The sequence below is a fragment of the Balearica regulorum genome, chromosome 3 (genome assembly GCF_011004875.1).
Source record: "Balearica regulorum gibbericeps isolate bBalReg1 chromosome 3, bBalReg1.pri, whole genome shotgun sequence".
Lineage (NCBI taxonomy): Eukaryota > Metazoa > Chordata > Aves > Gruiformes > Gruidae > Balearica > Balearica regulorum.
The window spans coordinates 102,682,802-102,697,481 of NC_046186.1; the positions used below are offsets into that span (position 1 = coordinate 102,682,802).

At 39.7% G+C, this 14,680-nt stretch overlaps 1 protein-coding gene across 1 annotated transcript in view; it reads right to left on the minus strand.

Annotated features, from left to right (window-relative positions):
- Positions 1 to 4,268: 4,268 nt before the first annotated feature.
- The window catches only part of LOC142601213 (spermatogenesis-associated protein 7 homolog), a 40,305-nt gene continuing 29,893 nt past the window's right edge, over positions 4,269 to 14,680 (minus strand). The window contains exons 5-10 of the mRNA XM_075750003.1: positions 11,377 to 11,498; positions 9,359 to 9,867; positions 9,191 to 9,251; positions 7,902 to 7,966; positions 7,184 to 7,255; positions 4,269 to 4,500 (exon numbers count right to left, since the gene is read on the minus strand). Coding sequence (XP_075606118.1) covers positions 4,269 to 4,500; positions 7,184 to 7,255; positions 7,902 to 7,966; positions 9,191 to 9,251; positions 9,359 to 9,867; positions 11,377 to 11,498 — 1,061 coding nt within the window. The remainder of the gene's footprint in view (positions 4,501 to 7,183; positions 7,256 to 7,901; positions 7,967 to 9,190; positions 9,252 to 9,358; positions 9,868 to 11,376; positions 11,499 to 14,680) is intronic.

Below are 14,680 nucleotides of genomic sequence, written 5' to 3' on the forward strand. Positions count from 1 at the left end.
ATAGTGCTGGGGCGTGGTACATCAAAGAGGATTTTTTTGCCTTAGAAATGTAAAAATAGACCTTTCCGCTACTAGCTATGAAAGACCCTATGAGACTTCCTGCCAGGTCTTATCACTGAGGCTATACTCACACAGTAATCAAAGCAAATAATTTTATTTGGTTGAATAAGATGGCCTTTCAGCTTCCACACCGCTGCTGCATTCAGCTGCCTATGCTATTCTGTCTTCCTGCCCCGAAATGTTTGGTAACACTGTTGGATGCCATTTATCAGCTGTCTTCCACCTGCCCCTCACCTGAGGTAAAGCTTTTGGTGTCTTTACACTGCATTTTTTTTTCAAATTTTTTTTTTTAAGAACAAACACTTTATGATCCTCCTAAAAGCAAAGGCATAAAACAAGTGTAGGATATTACTTTGTGTTTTTAGGAGCTTTTGGCTTTATATGCTAAAATTCCAGGAAATAAGTTACTTGGAACAGTTTGCTCACTGGAAGACAGATGGGTACCGGATCCCGCACCCTTGAAGGTGCTGTGTTAGTTCCCTATCAATTTCCTGAAATGATACGTTTACAGACCCATTTCAGTGGCTATTTCAAGCCCAGGAGTGACATTTTCCCCACTCTCCTGGATTCTAAGAGTTTCTCTTTTATCTCCTTGCAAGAACCAGCATTTTTTTCTTTTTAAGGAAATATTTTTCATGGAATTGATGGCTTCTTGAATTGTATCTGAGTATGGATCAGGTTTTGAGACCACTATTCTGCAGCCGAAATGTCATCCTTGTGCTTCTGAAGGTATAAAACTGCCTGATGTTGGCTTTGAGCAAGTGGCTACATAAAAAAAAAACCAACTTTTACAAACTTTCCTGAGTGGAGACCATTTCATTACTACAGAAAATGGGGGAGCCTGTTCACTCTGTGAAAATGTGTTAGAAAAACTCTCCAGTTTCTTAATAAGTAAGTGTGCTAGAAAAAAATTATAGTTCTAAAACATAAAGGAATGTTTGAACCTCCAGGGCTGGGTAGATGAAAAGCACCCTCAGCTGAAGATTCTAAGCAGACCACAGAATGCAGTCTGCAGAGGTAGTAAAACAGTGTGAACAACAGAAATATATCTTGGTGGGAGGAGTGGTGCATGCTTTCTCCTGGGCACATTATTTGAAATCACATGTTCTAAAGCAAAGAAAATTGTTCCTCAGACATACCTTGATGAACCAGGTTGAAAATTGCCTTAGGCTAGAGTCCAGTGAAAGAAGTGCCCTCTGTGCCCCCATTTTACATCACTAACTATGCCATGTAGGTACATAGAGAATAACATCAAGGTGGAAGGTGCTAGTTGTTTTAAAAGGCTCTTGTCCTGGATGCACTATCCTTTCCTCCATGTATGTTTTTACTATATTCTTTCTTCACTCTCTCCTTCCCTGCTATGCAGTTACCTTTTTTTTTTTTTTTTTAATAGAATTAATTTTAGGCAATTAATTGCTTTCTTCTACTCCTCAGTCCCCATGTAACATCCCATTGAGTGCATATCCTTCTCCCTGGAGTGATGGTGCTACTCTTTCTCAAAGCTGGAGAAGAGGCTATAGGTACTATAGTCGTAAATTCCCTGGTAAGCAGTGGGCGTTGCTTGGCTGATGCATGGCTGAACATGGATGGTGGGTCAGGCAATGCATTTGAATTGCCTGAATGGGCAGTAAACCTGTTGTTTTAGGGAACAGATCTCAAACTGTGCTGGGGTAAGTGCCAGCAGGAACTTGGAGAGGGGTGTTGGTTTTGTACAGCAAGTACACAGAAGAGCAGAGCCTAGGGAAGTACCCAAATAACAAGTTGGCGGGCATCCAGCATGGGTAAAAAAACACTGCAAAGACCTTGACAAATGTTTCCATCTTCTTATTTTGTCTGTCTGGTCCAGAAAACTGATAGAGAATAAAAAGAGTTTGGTTTGAAGACAAGAACCTAAAAGAGAAAAATTTTTTTTTTTTTTTTTTTTTTTTTTTTTTTTTTTTTTTTTTGTAGGACAAAAAGTCCACTTGCTGTGGAATTCCTTTCCATCCACTGGCCAATTCACTTTTGAAAGTCTCAAAGCAATTCAGTTTCCATTACTTCTCTTGTGGGAATTGTGCCTGTTCTAATAAATGTCATTGCCCAGAAGCTTCTTCTGGTGTAGGTTACGCTTCTCATTTAATCTTTCCAAAGAATGCTTCTTTCTCCTGCACATGCTATATCCTTCTAATATATAGAGGCAGTTTTGATATTTTTCCTTTCATCGTTGCATGACTAAACATGCAAATATGTGGTTTAAAATCCTTTAAATCTGTTCTCTGCCAATTAATTTTATTCATCTTTTCTGAGTTTCTTCAAAGTCTTCAGCTCGTATTTTTGCAGAGGAAAACATCAGGCTTAAGCTCTACTCAGGCACAGAACAATTCATTGCTAGGTATCAAACATGTCACAACAGGATATAGTCAAAATTCACTACTGTTTACAAACTCATCCTTCTGGAAGTGCTAGGAGCCTTCTGGAAGAAGGAATCAAGTACCTTCAGTTTCCTATTAAAGGATATTCAGCTCTATCTCTAAGGCACTCAGGGCCTTGCAGGAGTTGACCTTAGAAATATGCTCAGCATCCTCTAGTCAGATGTAAATTACATATCCTCTCAAATTGAGATTCTGTTGCTGATTTTTTTTCCCACAAAACTGACTTAAAATTCACTAATTTCAGCTCAGATCATTCCTCAAACACTCTTGCTGCCTACTGACTGTCACTCAGACCAGCATCTAAACAGATACCGAAACACCATCTCTCTCCTAATTGTGGCATTTTGAAAGACAAAATAACCTTCTGCGTTCTAATTATTTTGTAATTTCTTTGATTGCTATTTATTCACTGTGCAAAGCATATGTGTGACTCCCACATGCCTAGTGTTGAAGAAAGTGCAATACTAAATGGCAGCATTACAAATTTGCAGAAACAAATAAGCAAAGGTAGCCCATTTAAAAGCCACGCTATGCCAGTTCCTCAGACATGCTCCCACTTGAATCTGCTGCAGCAATATGAGCTTTAGAATGCCAGGTCCAAACCCCTAACTGTGAATCCTCTGGATCATCAGACTGAATGAAATGCCTTCTTGTACAAAGGCCCTTAAAGTCAAATCTAGAGGAGGACCTAAGCATCAAATCCCTCTCGAGGCTAAAATCAGCAGCCTCACTCCCTGCAGGACATGGGAGAAGTGTGGGCAGGGACCCTCCAACAAGCAGTTGGCAGGCAATGCAAGTGGAAGACTGTGACTAAACTTTTGCACCCTCTGTGGAGCTCAGAGTTCTGCTCCAGGCCCTTAGGAATGTGTTTTTCCTTCCTTTTTTTTTTTTTTTTTTTCCTTTCTTTAATACAGAGACTGTAAAGAAGAAAGGATTCATATTTCACAGTTATTGGGAAGGAGGAAAACTTAGTGACTTTAAAATGAGTGCTGCAACCTCAACTTATAGTGCTAGTGTGTCCCATTTTGCTCCTGCTATCTAACCTAGAGTATCTAGTTCAAAAGTCCAGTAGAGTCATCTGCTCACGAGCTATGGTGTTGGATTTGTGCCTTCCTCAGACTGGGAGACCTTGGAATCTGCCTACCCCATTTCACGGGCAAATGCTTCAACTGATCTGGGGTAACAGCAAAGATAACGATGACACTGCTAATACCATCTTCTCTGTGAATGACTTTTAAAAGGAAAACAGTATGTTCTTTCCAATTTTTCAAAGAGCAGTTATAAGCCCTGCTCTCAAGAGAGGACTCTAAGCTCTGCATTAAAACAGGCAGAGGTGTTTTCGCTCATCCTAGATAAGATACCAGACTTGCAGAGGAAAGAGACAAGACTGTGGTCGTGTATTTGTGCTTGGCATTTCCTATTGTCTCTCCACAGGCTGTTTCCCTCTTAGCATGTCAGATTTTCAGATAAGCATTCTGAGGTGTATAATTCTTGACAGACATCACATGGGGAGACTTAATGTTGTACTTAGAGTTTTATATTCTGCTCTGGTGACCAAACTCCTAAAAGCAAGCTATTAAAAACCAAGGTATTCTTACTGGATATAGTCATAGCCTACAAGTGGGTCTCTTGCTGGTCTGCTCCAGAAAATAGCAGTCACAGCAAAAAACTGCAACAACAAATATTCTTCGTAAACAGGTTTTATGTAATTAAAGCCATTCTGCACACTAAGTACATTATCTATCTTTTAGAAACCTTATTAAACTAACACACAAAAATGTACAGAAAAATATCTCTTTACCAGTCCTCCATGGAAAACACCCTTCCTGCTGCTTTTGTAGAAGTAGTTTCTCCTCGCCTTGCATTTAAATTGTGTAGCAGTCGATCTGCCATAAATTGTTGCTCAGCATTGATGTACAACATTTCTACTGAAGATGACAGAGTATTTAATAATAGATGTTTTTTGCTCACCTCATCAAGGTTATGCCTCTTACTTTTAATGTGCATTTGAAATACATCTTCCAATGCCCTTAAAAAAAAAAAAAACGAACATCAGTGGAAAAAAAAAAGACTATTCAAAGGCCACCTACTTCCAAATGAAAAATACCACTCAGCCTGTCTTTCAGATCATTGAAAACACATCCCAACTTTTCACTTTTGCTCCATCCCCTCCCTGTCCCTACCATACCTGTAAATTAATTCAAAAGGTAAAATGTTAAACATTTTAAGGTTGTTGAATATTCTCATTCCAAATGCATGCTGTCTGCGGCAGAGCAGGAACTCTGAATGAGACAGTTTTCATGTATATAATCCCAGCTGCTTCTTCCATATTTAATACAAATATGAGTATTGGTGCTCTCTGTCGCAACCTAGTAATCCCGCTGTGTATTTTGGTGGGGCCTGTATCTGTTGCTACTGTCAAGTACTGTCCCACCATGTTAACTGGGTGAAACTACTGAGGGTACTGGGCAGTACCGCAAGCAGCTTCCCAGATTCATTTGTAGCTGTAGTTCCTTTGCCTAAGATACTGCGTTACTCCAGGATGACTTTTGAACTGCCTCTAACAATTTTAGACCTGTGAAGGTAATTTGTGTGGTCTCTTTGTTCTTGGGCCTCCTTTTTCGTAACTTTTAAGAGAAACACTGAAGGTTGAACTTTCACAGTCACGGTTTTGTTAACTAGGCGTACTAAGGAAAGAGATGCCTTCAGAAAGTGCTCTCAGTATTTTTCTTGATGGCTATGACCAGCCATGGTGATGAGCATCAGTAAAAATAAAGACCTAGCTGACTATGGAAATTATTAGGTCTCTAGGTTCTGGAATCATAACTCAGTTAAATCTAACCCAATGGTTGTATTTTCAGATAATCATAAAACCTGAAAATATCTGCAATGGGCTGGAGGGCTCAGCAGAGCTGTTTTGGTTGTGTGCTGTGTATTTGAATTGGGAGGGCAGTTACAATTTTATCTGTAGAGAAACTGGTCTAAATAAATTGAGATTTTAAAACATGCATCTATCATATTAATCCTGTGGCAGGTTAGCTGAGGCCATTAGTTGTGTCTTTTCTAGTCTGACACAAAATCTATTTAGAAATTCAACTTTTGATTTAAAATGAAAGGCCACTATTGATTATTCACATTTATTCTGGGGAGAAATTAAGTTCTATTATTAGATACTACCCAAGAAAACATTGGATGATTTTTTGTGTATTTTTAGTAACTTGTGTTTGTGAGGGAAGAGTGCTCAGCATCTAAACAACCTCCATCTCAAGTCAACAGAGAGGTCCGTTCACCCTACAAGCCTGAGCACGGACGCCCTGGCACCCCACGGTGTTCTGAGTTGGACTCAATGTGGACCACACACACGATCCCTGCTGCTGTCGCATCATACAAGTACAAGTTTGTGTTCTCTCATTTGGTTTTCACTATCCATAGAGAATAAACCTTATTTTCTGAAGGATGCTAATCCTCATGTTAATATGAGGGCTGCCACGCAGTAGCTTTTTGAGGCTTCATTTTATTTTAATGTTATCTTTTTTCTAACTGTATGTATGGGCAGGCATGATACTTAGCAGCCTTTTCAATGTGTGGTGACTTGGTGTTTTTCAAATCTGCTACTGTTCCTCCCAGTGTAACCAGAAAATGCACTTCTAATTTGGGCCTTGAAGTTTGTGTGAAAACTGCTGTACCTAGAAGGAAGGAAGAGAACTCTCACCTTTAACTGATTTCTCAGAAAACAAACTAACCACTTGTGTTAGCGGTCGCTTAAAAATATATTTAAAAGAGCCTTAGGGATTTTAACTGAAATCCTCTAGATTGAAAGGGAAATATCTTGATTTGGTGTCAGACTGAGTTTGATTGATTTCAGGGGGTTAGCACCTCTCCAGCATCAAAGCACAGCACCTGATAGAGACCAACATCTTAAACGTTGGGGCTAAATCCTCTACCAAATGAAGAGTTTCTCTGATTTAAGATGCAGGAGAAGAAATGGCATGGAAAAGGAGCACACAGCATTGTTGCTTTTAACAGGCCTACAAACGGGCCTGTGGTTTATCATGCCTCTCTAAATGTTAGAAATGTGATAATTTTAATAGAAATGGGAGTGCGAGGTGGTGTGTGTGTGATGGGAAGTCACATACGGAACATGAAACTAGAAAAGGATGCTTCAGTTAGACACCAGCAGCACTGGGTGCACTGGGCTGTAGCCTTTATGTGTGGATCATTAACCTGATAGCACATACATCCTGAAGAAAGGCATTACTGCATTTATTTATTTTGCTCTTACATGAGGGAGGAAACACTCCAAATACAAAAATCTTTTGCTGTGATGCACTTTGCTAGAGAAGACTCATTGCAGCTCCATGGCTTGCTAGACCAGGATTGACTGGGAACTGGAATGAGACTGTTGTAACAATAATGTCTATCACCGTACTATATAAGGGAAGGAGCTTGAGAACAGGGTCAGAGAACATGATGTTTCCACGCTTCTACTAGAAATCAGTGGGAAATACGAGGCTGGCTGAAAATATTTTCTGTTCAGCTACATAGTTTAAATCATGACTCCTATAAAGTGCAGTCACAAAAGTATTCATCAAATTGAACTGATCTCAAATTTCACTTTAATCTCATTAAAACCACCAATTGTTTACACTGATTGAATAATCTGTCCAAATTTTGTTACTCAAAGGAATAAATAAGAAATGTAAAGCACTTACTTTTTGTGATAACAACTTCTAATCAAAATATCATTTGTAAGATCTTGAAGAAATTGAAGCTCCTCTTCTTCTCTATACAAATACAGAAGCTGTCAGCATCTTTCTTTAACATACACTGAATACAAATAAGGTTTACAATACCATCCAAAGAGGTAGCAGTTTTAGGGTAATTAAACTAATTCAAATAAAGAATTTTGCCAACATATTCAACAATGATGAATCTGTTTATTAGTCTTCATTTTTTACCATTGAGGTTTATACTTTTTAAATGACTGATTTTCATAGCTCTGTTGGTCAGCTCCCTAATTACTTTAATCCATTACTTTAATCCATTAATTTCATTAATCAAGAATATCTATGCCTTTTGTGAATAATAAGTTAAATGAAAATAGTTCTCATGCACAAAGTGTAGGTATCAGAAGATAAATTATTAACATTGTTTATTTATTATTTACTTATTCTTAACATATTTAGTTTACCTAGAATAAGAGGGGGCAGGGAGCATGACTCAGAAAATCTCTTCCAACTTTCTGATCCCACACTTCTCAAGCAATTAGCTGAACCCTGTATCCCTAATAGAGTCTCTTCTACTCACAACATACAGCCATTGGTAATTGGCTCTGGTGCCATGTTTTCAATTTTCCACTAGATTCCTACTTTAATAATTTGATATAAACCTTAGAAACAGTTAAAAGGGACAAACAAATATTTAACTTACTTTTCTTCAAGTTGTGATCCTGGAGAAAGTGGCATTTCAGAATCGGGAATCCATAATTCATGGTTCTGCCACAAACAAGTAAAGAGAAGTAGATTTTTTATTATCTTGGTATTAACATTTTATATTTCCATTAAGAGCACCAGGAGGAAAGGATCTGACTTCATAAAGTATCAGAATCACAACAACATCATACTGAAGTGACAGACCAGCTCATGTGAAATAAATGTCTTGAGTGTCAATCACTCATATAAATAAAGAAAAAGTATCCTTATTAGGCAGGTTCCTCTTAGCAGAAATGGAAACAAGCTTGTATAACCTGAGAAAAATTATGCAAATGCTATAAAGGAAATCAGAAGTTCTGACAAAATAGTAAATATTTGCAAACCCCATTCAGATAAGACAGCTTTTTCTTTAAAAGGATGTGCAAAATACATTCGTATCTTTGAAAGAAGACTTAGAAAATCAGATTGATATTGAAATTATCTTTTGCTGCAGATAATCAAATGAGAATAGGAGCTTCTCTTGTTGATGTTGTAAAATAAGGTTTTGGTGGTTGGAACAAGGAATGGAATAGTCCCAGCTAGCGTAGGGCTAGCACAAATCACGTATAGAAGTTCAACACTGATGCTGTAAAGGGATGGGCAGGCCAAGGAATCTTACAAAACCTCTCTATCATGCATGGCTTTGGCTACTGTTAAGCATCCCTTATTTTTAAGAGCACTAAAATTTATTAAATTAATCCCCCATTCATCTTAAAAATCCAGGTGACTAATGGAGTGCAACTTCCAGACAAAGTCCTGTATGGCAGACTACAGCACTGACCATAGGCTGAATGATTCGCACTTTGCCTGGATGTTTCTGTTATTATTTGGATGGAGTGAAGGGCTGTAAATCAATCAAAAGCTGAAATGACCGCTTGAAATGTTAAGAGTGCAGCAAGATGTCAGTCAAGCAGGAAAAAGCTCGGAACAACAGATTTGTGTTGGAATACACTGGTTTTCACATGACATAATGCCTCATTTGCGGTTTCCAGAGACCAGTTACTTTAGCCGTTCCTATTTTATTCACAGAAGTCTGTTGGCCCTATCTAGCCATACATGCTAGATTTCTCAATTGCAATCTTAGTGACTTATCACAAGATGATTTGATTTTTTGGTCTCGTTCTTAACATATGTTCGCCAAAGCCAATGATTCCATTATCGATTTCATTTCCACACAACTGGGACAACTTTTGTGTATGAACAGTGGGCTCCATTGTTTTTTCTTTGTAACAAATTGGGTACACCAACCTGAACTGGCTGCTGAGTAAAGTGATCCGAATGTGGTCTCACATGCGCATCTTCTAAAAATCTGAAAGATTAAAAGCACAGGGAAAACCAGTTATGCTTAAAATGATGTATTTGAAAGGAAAATTACTTAACTTTTAGCACCGATGTATAAAAAACCTGAGTAAGTACCTGTGCAACTCTCCTTTCTTTTCATTACTGATGCCTGCTGATTTAAGTGATGGTCTGCCAGAGGAGGAGCTCTTTCTTTTGGGAGGAGGATTATAATACCTCTGTTTTACAAGAAAGGATTGGTGTGATGTCTTTAAGATTTGAGGGGTAAAACGCTGCTTCTTTTCTGTGAAGTAAATTGAATGTTTGTCAAGGAGGTCCCCAGAGTATGTTTTATTTAAAGAGTTTTGTAATGCATTCTTCCTGGTGTGACTGCCTAAATGCACATGAGGCTGCAGAAGTGGTGAAGCAGATGATCTGTCTGTACCAGAGTTGTGACCAGGAGTCTGAGACAAAGCATGCCGAGCAGTATTTTGGATAGTCTTTCTTGCAGTAGGAGCTGGCATCAGAGTCCTTGAAGTGAACTTCTGAAAAGATGCGGAGGGGGGCTGCTCTCTCTTTGTCCTGGAACGGTTGTTCTGACCAGACATCACATATAGGTGACCGTTTTCCAACAGTGACCACCTTGCCTGTAAGTTAAAGAACAAAATAATAGAAAAATCACAAACGTAACTCACTGAAGAAACTGTCTCCTACAAATTGATTCACACACAAGGAATTTTAAAAGAGTTTTAAAACAGTTTCTTAAAATTCCTCCTGTGTGAAGCAAAATTCCTCCTGTGTGAATCAAACTATCTCAATGACTAGATGACTGGCTGAGTTTCAGGAACTGCAGTTAGGAGTAAAGCCACCCTGCCACTGTGCTAGAGCTAGTTAGCGAGTCCCTTTTCTAGTTTCTTTTTATTTCCTTCTCTTTACAAGGCTGAGGTTGCTAATGACAAGTAGTCTTGGGAAATTCCATTTTGCTTGCCAGGGCCCACAGAGGCAGAACAGGAGATTTTCTTTTCTTTCTTGGATGTTGTGTATTCTCACCTATGGAACTGATGTCTCAATGACAATCTCACAGACCGTCTTCCATGCCATCTTGTATTCTCTCTCCTTGAATGCCCATGCAGGTGTGAGCATGACTCCATCTCATGAGTTTGAAGCCAAACAGAGCCACTGTTATCCTCATAAATACCACAGGTGAAATTGTGGTCTATCATTTTGCTGTTTTTCTCAGTGGGAGCAAGATTTTACAAGTCAAAATAATGCACGTTTGAATTGGATGACATTCTTTATAAACAGCATCATTAGTAATCTAGTGGTAAACCCACTATAATTCTCAACAAATAGAAAGTTTTGCAATGTAAATATAGTCTGCTGAGGCATTTTTGGCCCACAGAGACTTCGGACTGGCAGAATGAAATGTTTTGCAAGACTTTGTCTATTGAGGTGAGGTCCACTGGCAGAATTTGGTGAAGAACAGGCCTACTCACACTAGCATGAGGTTGTACAATTTCTGGTATCTGATTAATTACTTTAGGCTCTTGCTTTTACCAGTAAATAACATTCTGAAATTCAGAGAATACTGTAAAACAGTGCAAAGTTATTGCATTGTGTTCAGTGGGAATACTAGAAAATCATTGGAATTTAGTTCTCTTGAAAATATTGTGTATAGAAATCATCCTAATAAGAGTGTTGTTACACACATCAGCATATTATTTCAATAAATTCACTCAATTTTTTTCCGAGCACCCATGTAATACTTTGTTAAAAATTCTAATTCCATTTGCCAAAGGAGTAAAGAGAACGCATGTGGGTTTGTGAGTGACATGTGCACATTCATGCCACCAGCACAGGGACCCATTTTTGTCATGTACGTGTAGTCATGACATGGGTACCTGTCATTGTAGGCCATGTAGGGTTAGCAACAGTGAGATGAGAGGATAGCTGCCAGTTGGCAAAACTGAGAGACAAATATTATCTCTGTTTAACTAGACTATAAAAAGCCACAATGAATAAAGCTGCACTTAACTGCTGTGTTACAGGCACTCCCCAGCACTTCAGAGTACAGCTAACTAAGGGGAAACCAGTTTCTATCATGCAACTTGGTACTACCTGTGTGACAAGTTCTACGCTGTCAGAATATCACATACCTTCTGCTGGCTTGGAGAAACACTTCTGGAGTTGAACGGTGAGGTAGGAAGACCATGTACAAGATGCTTTTTGTATTTCTCAAGGGCTTGAATTAGTCTGTCTCTTTTCTGCTGATCCTTGTCTGTACATGTAAATACGGAAACACAACCATTTCCATTTCAATCAATGGTCAAGTCATAGAGTGTTACTCTTCATTCTTCTTTTTGCCACTAAAGACTGTTCTGTCTCCTCCTCTTAATACCAAGTATCAGGCAGAGGAGACAATCACGCTACTTTTTATGGTTGGCGCTTGCTGCTTCCATGCTCAGCACACATCTGAATTTGAAATAAATGCAAGCCAGGACTCCATTACATCACTCACACAGTAAGTAATGAGCTACTGGAGGGCTAAGAGAGTATGGCAATATTTTGTTTCTACCGCCTGAGCACTCTTTCCCCTGTCCTAGACAGGAGCTGAGGCAGGTCAAAACAGAAGAAAAGCTGAGACAATCAAGTAAGGATTCAAGTCTATGGACTAAGAGTTGAGTGATCAAAGCCAGACTGCCACTGTGCTCTGTTCAGGTTGTAATGCCAAGAAAGTGCGCTTTCTGTATTGATGAAACTTGGGCTGAGAAGTGTAGAGCGACACTTCTGCTAGCATCTCACACACAAAAAGGACAGAAACAGACATAGTCCTTTGGATCTTCCAATCTCACTGAATATATGCAAGTGAAAGTACGAATATGGATACTTATTCTCATAATAAGCATTATTGCTATAGATCATATTATATATTTTTGTATTTATTACAGTATATACTAAGTATTATAAAATAATAATAAGAATACATAGGAATAAGAAGGGGATATGAGTTACCCAAGACCAGAGATGCCCACAGGGGCATATTCATGGACAATGCAAAGCCTCTCGCAATTCACCGTCTTTTGTCAGAACCATACTTTTAGCAAATCAAACAAGAATGATGCATGACCAAAATTTTCAACCCTTTTTACTTGCTGTGTTCCTTCCAAGCATAGCTCTGAGAAAAGGGATATGAATTGTGATGTGCAACAACAGTTTTCTCTTTGTAGAAGGTGTTTAAAAAATAATAGCCCCAGCAGTTCTAGCTGAAACTAAAGATTCACACAGAAAATATCAGTAAAGTTGGGTCCACCGACGTCCCGTAAGTTGTATATGGCTCTTTTGGGTTGAAAATGCAGCTCTCAGAATTTCCTTGCCCTGTGGAGCTCTGGCACATGGTGGCACATGCCAGTGCTGCCAGGCAGGCCAGCAGAGAGACCTGCTCTGCTCCTTGCCCTCTGGGTACAGCTGCAGAGATGCCTCAAACAGGTAATTCTAGAGGGCTAGCAAGGCTTCAGGTGAGCTGGTGAAATGTGACTTCTGGCGGTGCGAAGTGACTTTGAATAATACGGGCTTATTCCCGACAAAATGCACGACTGGATCTTGATTAGCCTAGGGCCCCCTTGCCCCCTTACACTGCTATTGTGGCAATGTACTAGAATTTACGCTTACAATTACCTGCAGTTTTTCTGCTAAGAAGAAGCAACTCTTTCTCCTCTGAAGTGGTGTAACTGCAGCACATCTCACTAGTAATATGTCAGAATAATGCTTGCAACTTGGCAAAGCAGCATTTACTGCAGATTTTCTTTTGAAGGGGAGATGCACTGACCTGAATTTAGTATTGCACATTAGCAGAAGGGTTACAGGGTTTTAGTTAATCTTAAAGAAAGTGATATTTCTTTCTGAAAAGGAATAGCTGAGATTTTTTTTTTTTTTTACCACTCAGATACTGTGCTAAACGGTTGGCTCCTCTGAAGTTTGCGATGGCTCTTGTATGGGACACACCACCTCTTAACAATTCCCCCGAAAGGTGGCCTCAAGGCTGAGGCATGGTCATTGAAAAAAAAACAGATTTCACAAATAGCTAAAACCGGATATATAGTCTCCCGAGGCATGTAATCTGGCTTTCCAGTCTTGCATGGACATGAGTTCATAGCATCATCCTATTAAGAAAAACATGTTGACAATGCTAAATCCTATTTGGATGACTGGGAAGCAGGATTATACAACTCACTGGAACAAATAACAAAATGTACTTGCTCAATCGCATTCATGCAGAGACTAATACCTTCCCCTTTTATCTAGGTTTGTACAGTGCCCAATCAAAGTACCCCCCAATTCTGATTAAAGACTTTGCATTCTGCAGACATAAGAAAAATGACAAGGCAGCTTGCTGTAGTGTCTGTGCAACAGTACCACCGGTCATGGTACCTGGCTTCTTTCGTGGCAGTGCCAATGACTTGTTGTGAGGCCTTGGGGAAAAGTGACATCTGTGCCCCTCCACTCTTCTGCACGTGCTGTCTGTCTGTGCACGTGTGAGGCAGGACAACAACTGTCTACCCAAGGCAAGGCTCAGTCTTCACCGAGCCATGCCAAGGACAAGAAAATAAAATGTTCCAGGTCAAAGAGCCACAGGTTTTAAACAGACTTTGTCTAGTATTTCACTGATATTTTTACTATAAATACAGGTGGCATTAAGCTTATTCAAACAAGTACTATTCTGCTGAATTATAGTTTTGTTATTTTGAGTAGTTAGCATAAGCTCCTGGGCCAGAATGTCTCATAGCAGCTCTGCTTCCCCTTACCTAATAGGCGCCAGGTTTCATTGCCCAGACTGTCGTGTTTTCTATGTGCCTCTGCCACGTGAGGCGGACTGAGGAGTCCTGCAGCACATCCTGGTGTGGTGACATGTCTGCTAAGGGATTTACTTACCTCCCCACCTTCTAGCCCTGATATCTCCAGTTTCTCTTTTCTCACTACTATTTTTTCTCATTCACGTTTTTCCCTTCTCATGATTCCAGGGCTGCTGAGTTTCGCCGGGCTCCCAGTGCCCATTGGCTGCCAGCAGCGCTGCAGGCTGCTTCCTTACTAAGCCTCTCCCCTCCTATGCTTCTCTTCCTAAAATGACCTCGCCCCGTGGTGACCTGGCATGCTCCCCAGATGCATGAATGAAGGGGCTAAGAGTGGAAGTCATTTGTAGGTTTTCAGGTCACGTTGTTGGCTTTCACATGCACTCCTTAGAGTTCTGTTTGAAAGTCAGCTGCGACCACACCACACAGAGCAGCCTGGCCCAGCCACACGGGCTGCTCCTCGGCAAGAGCTACGTAAGGAGAAAAGGATCATCTGCCCATTCTGCAGGTGATCCTCTGAATACTTTTTAACAACAACTAGCAACGACCAAGAACTAAAAAGAAAATAACATGCAAACTTTGCATCCCAAATGACAGGTGTTTGGGGTTTTTT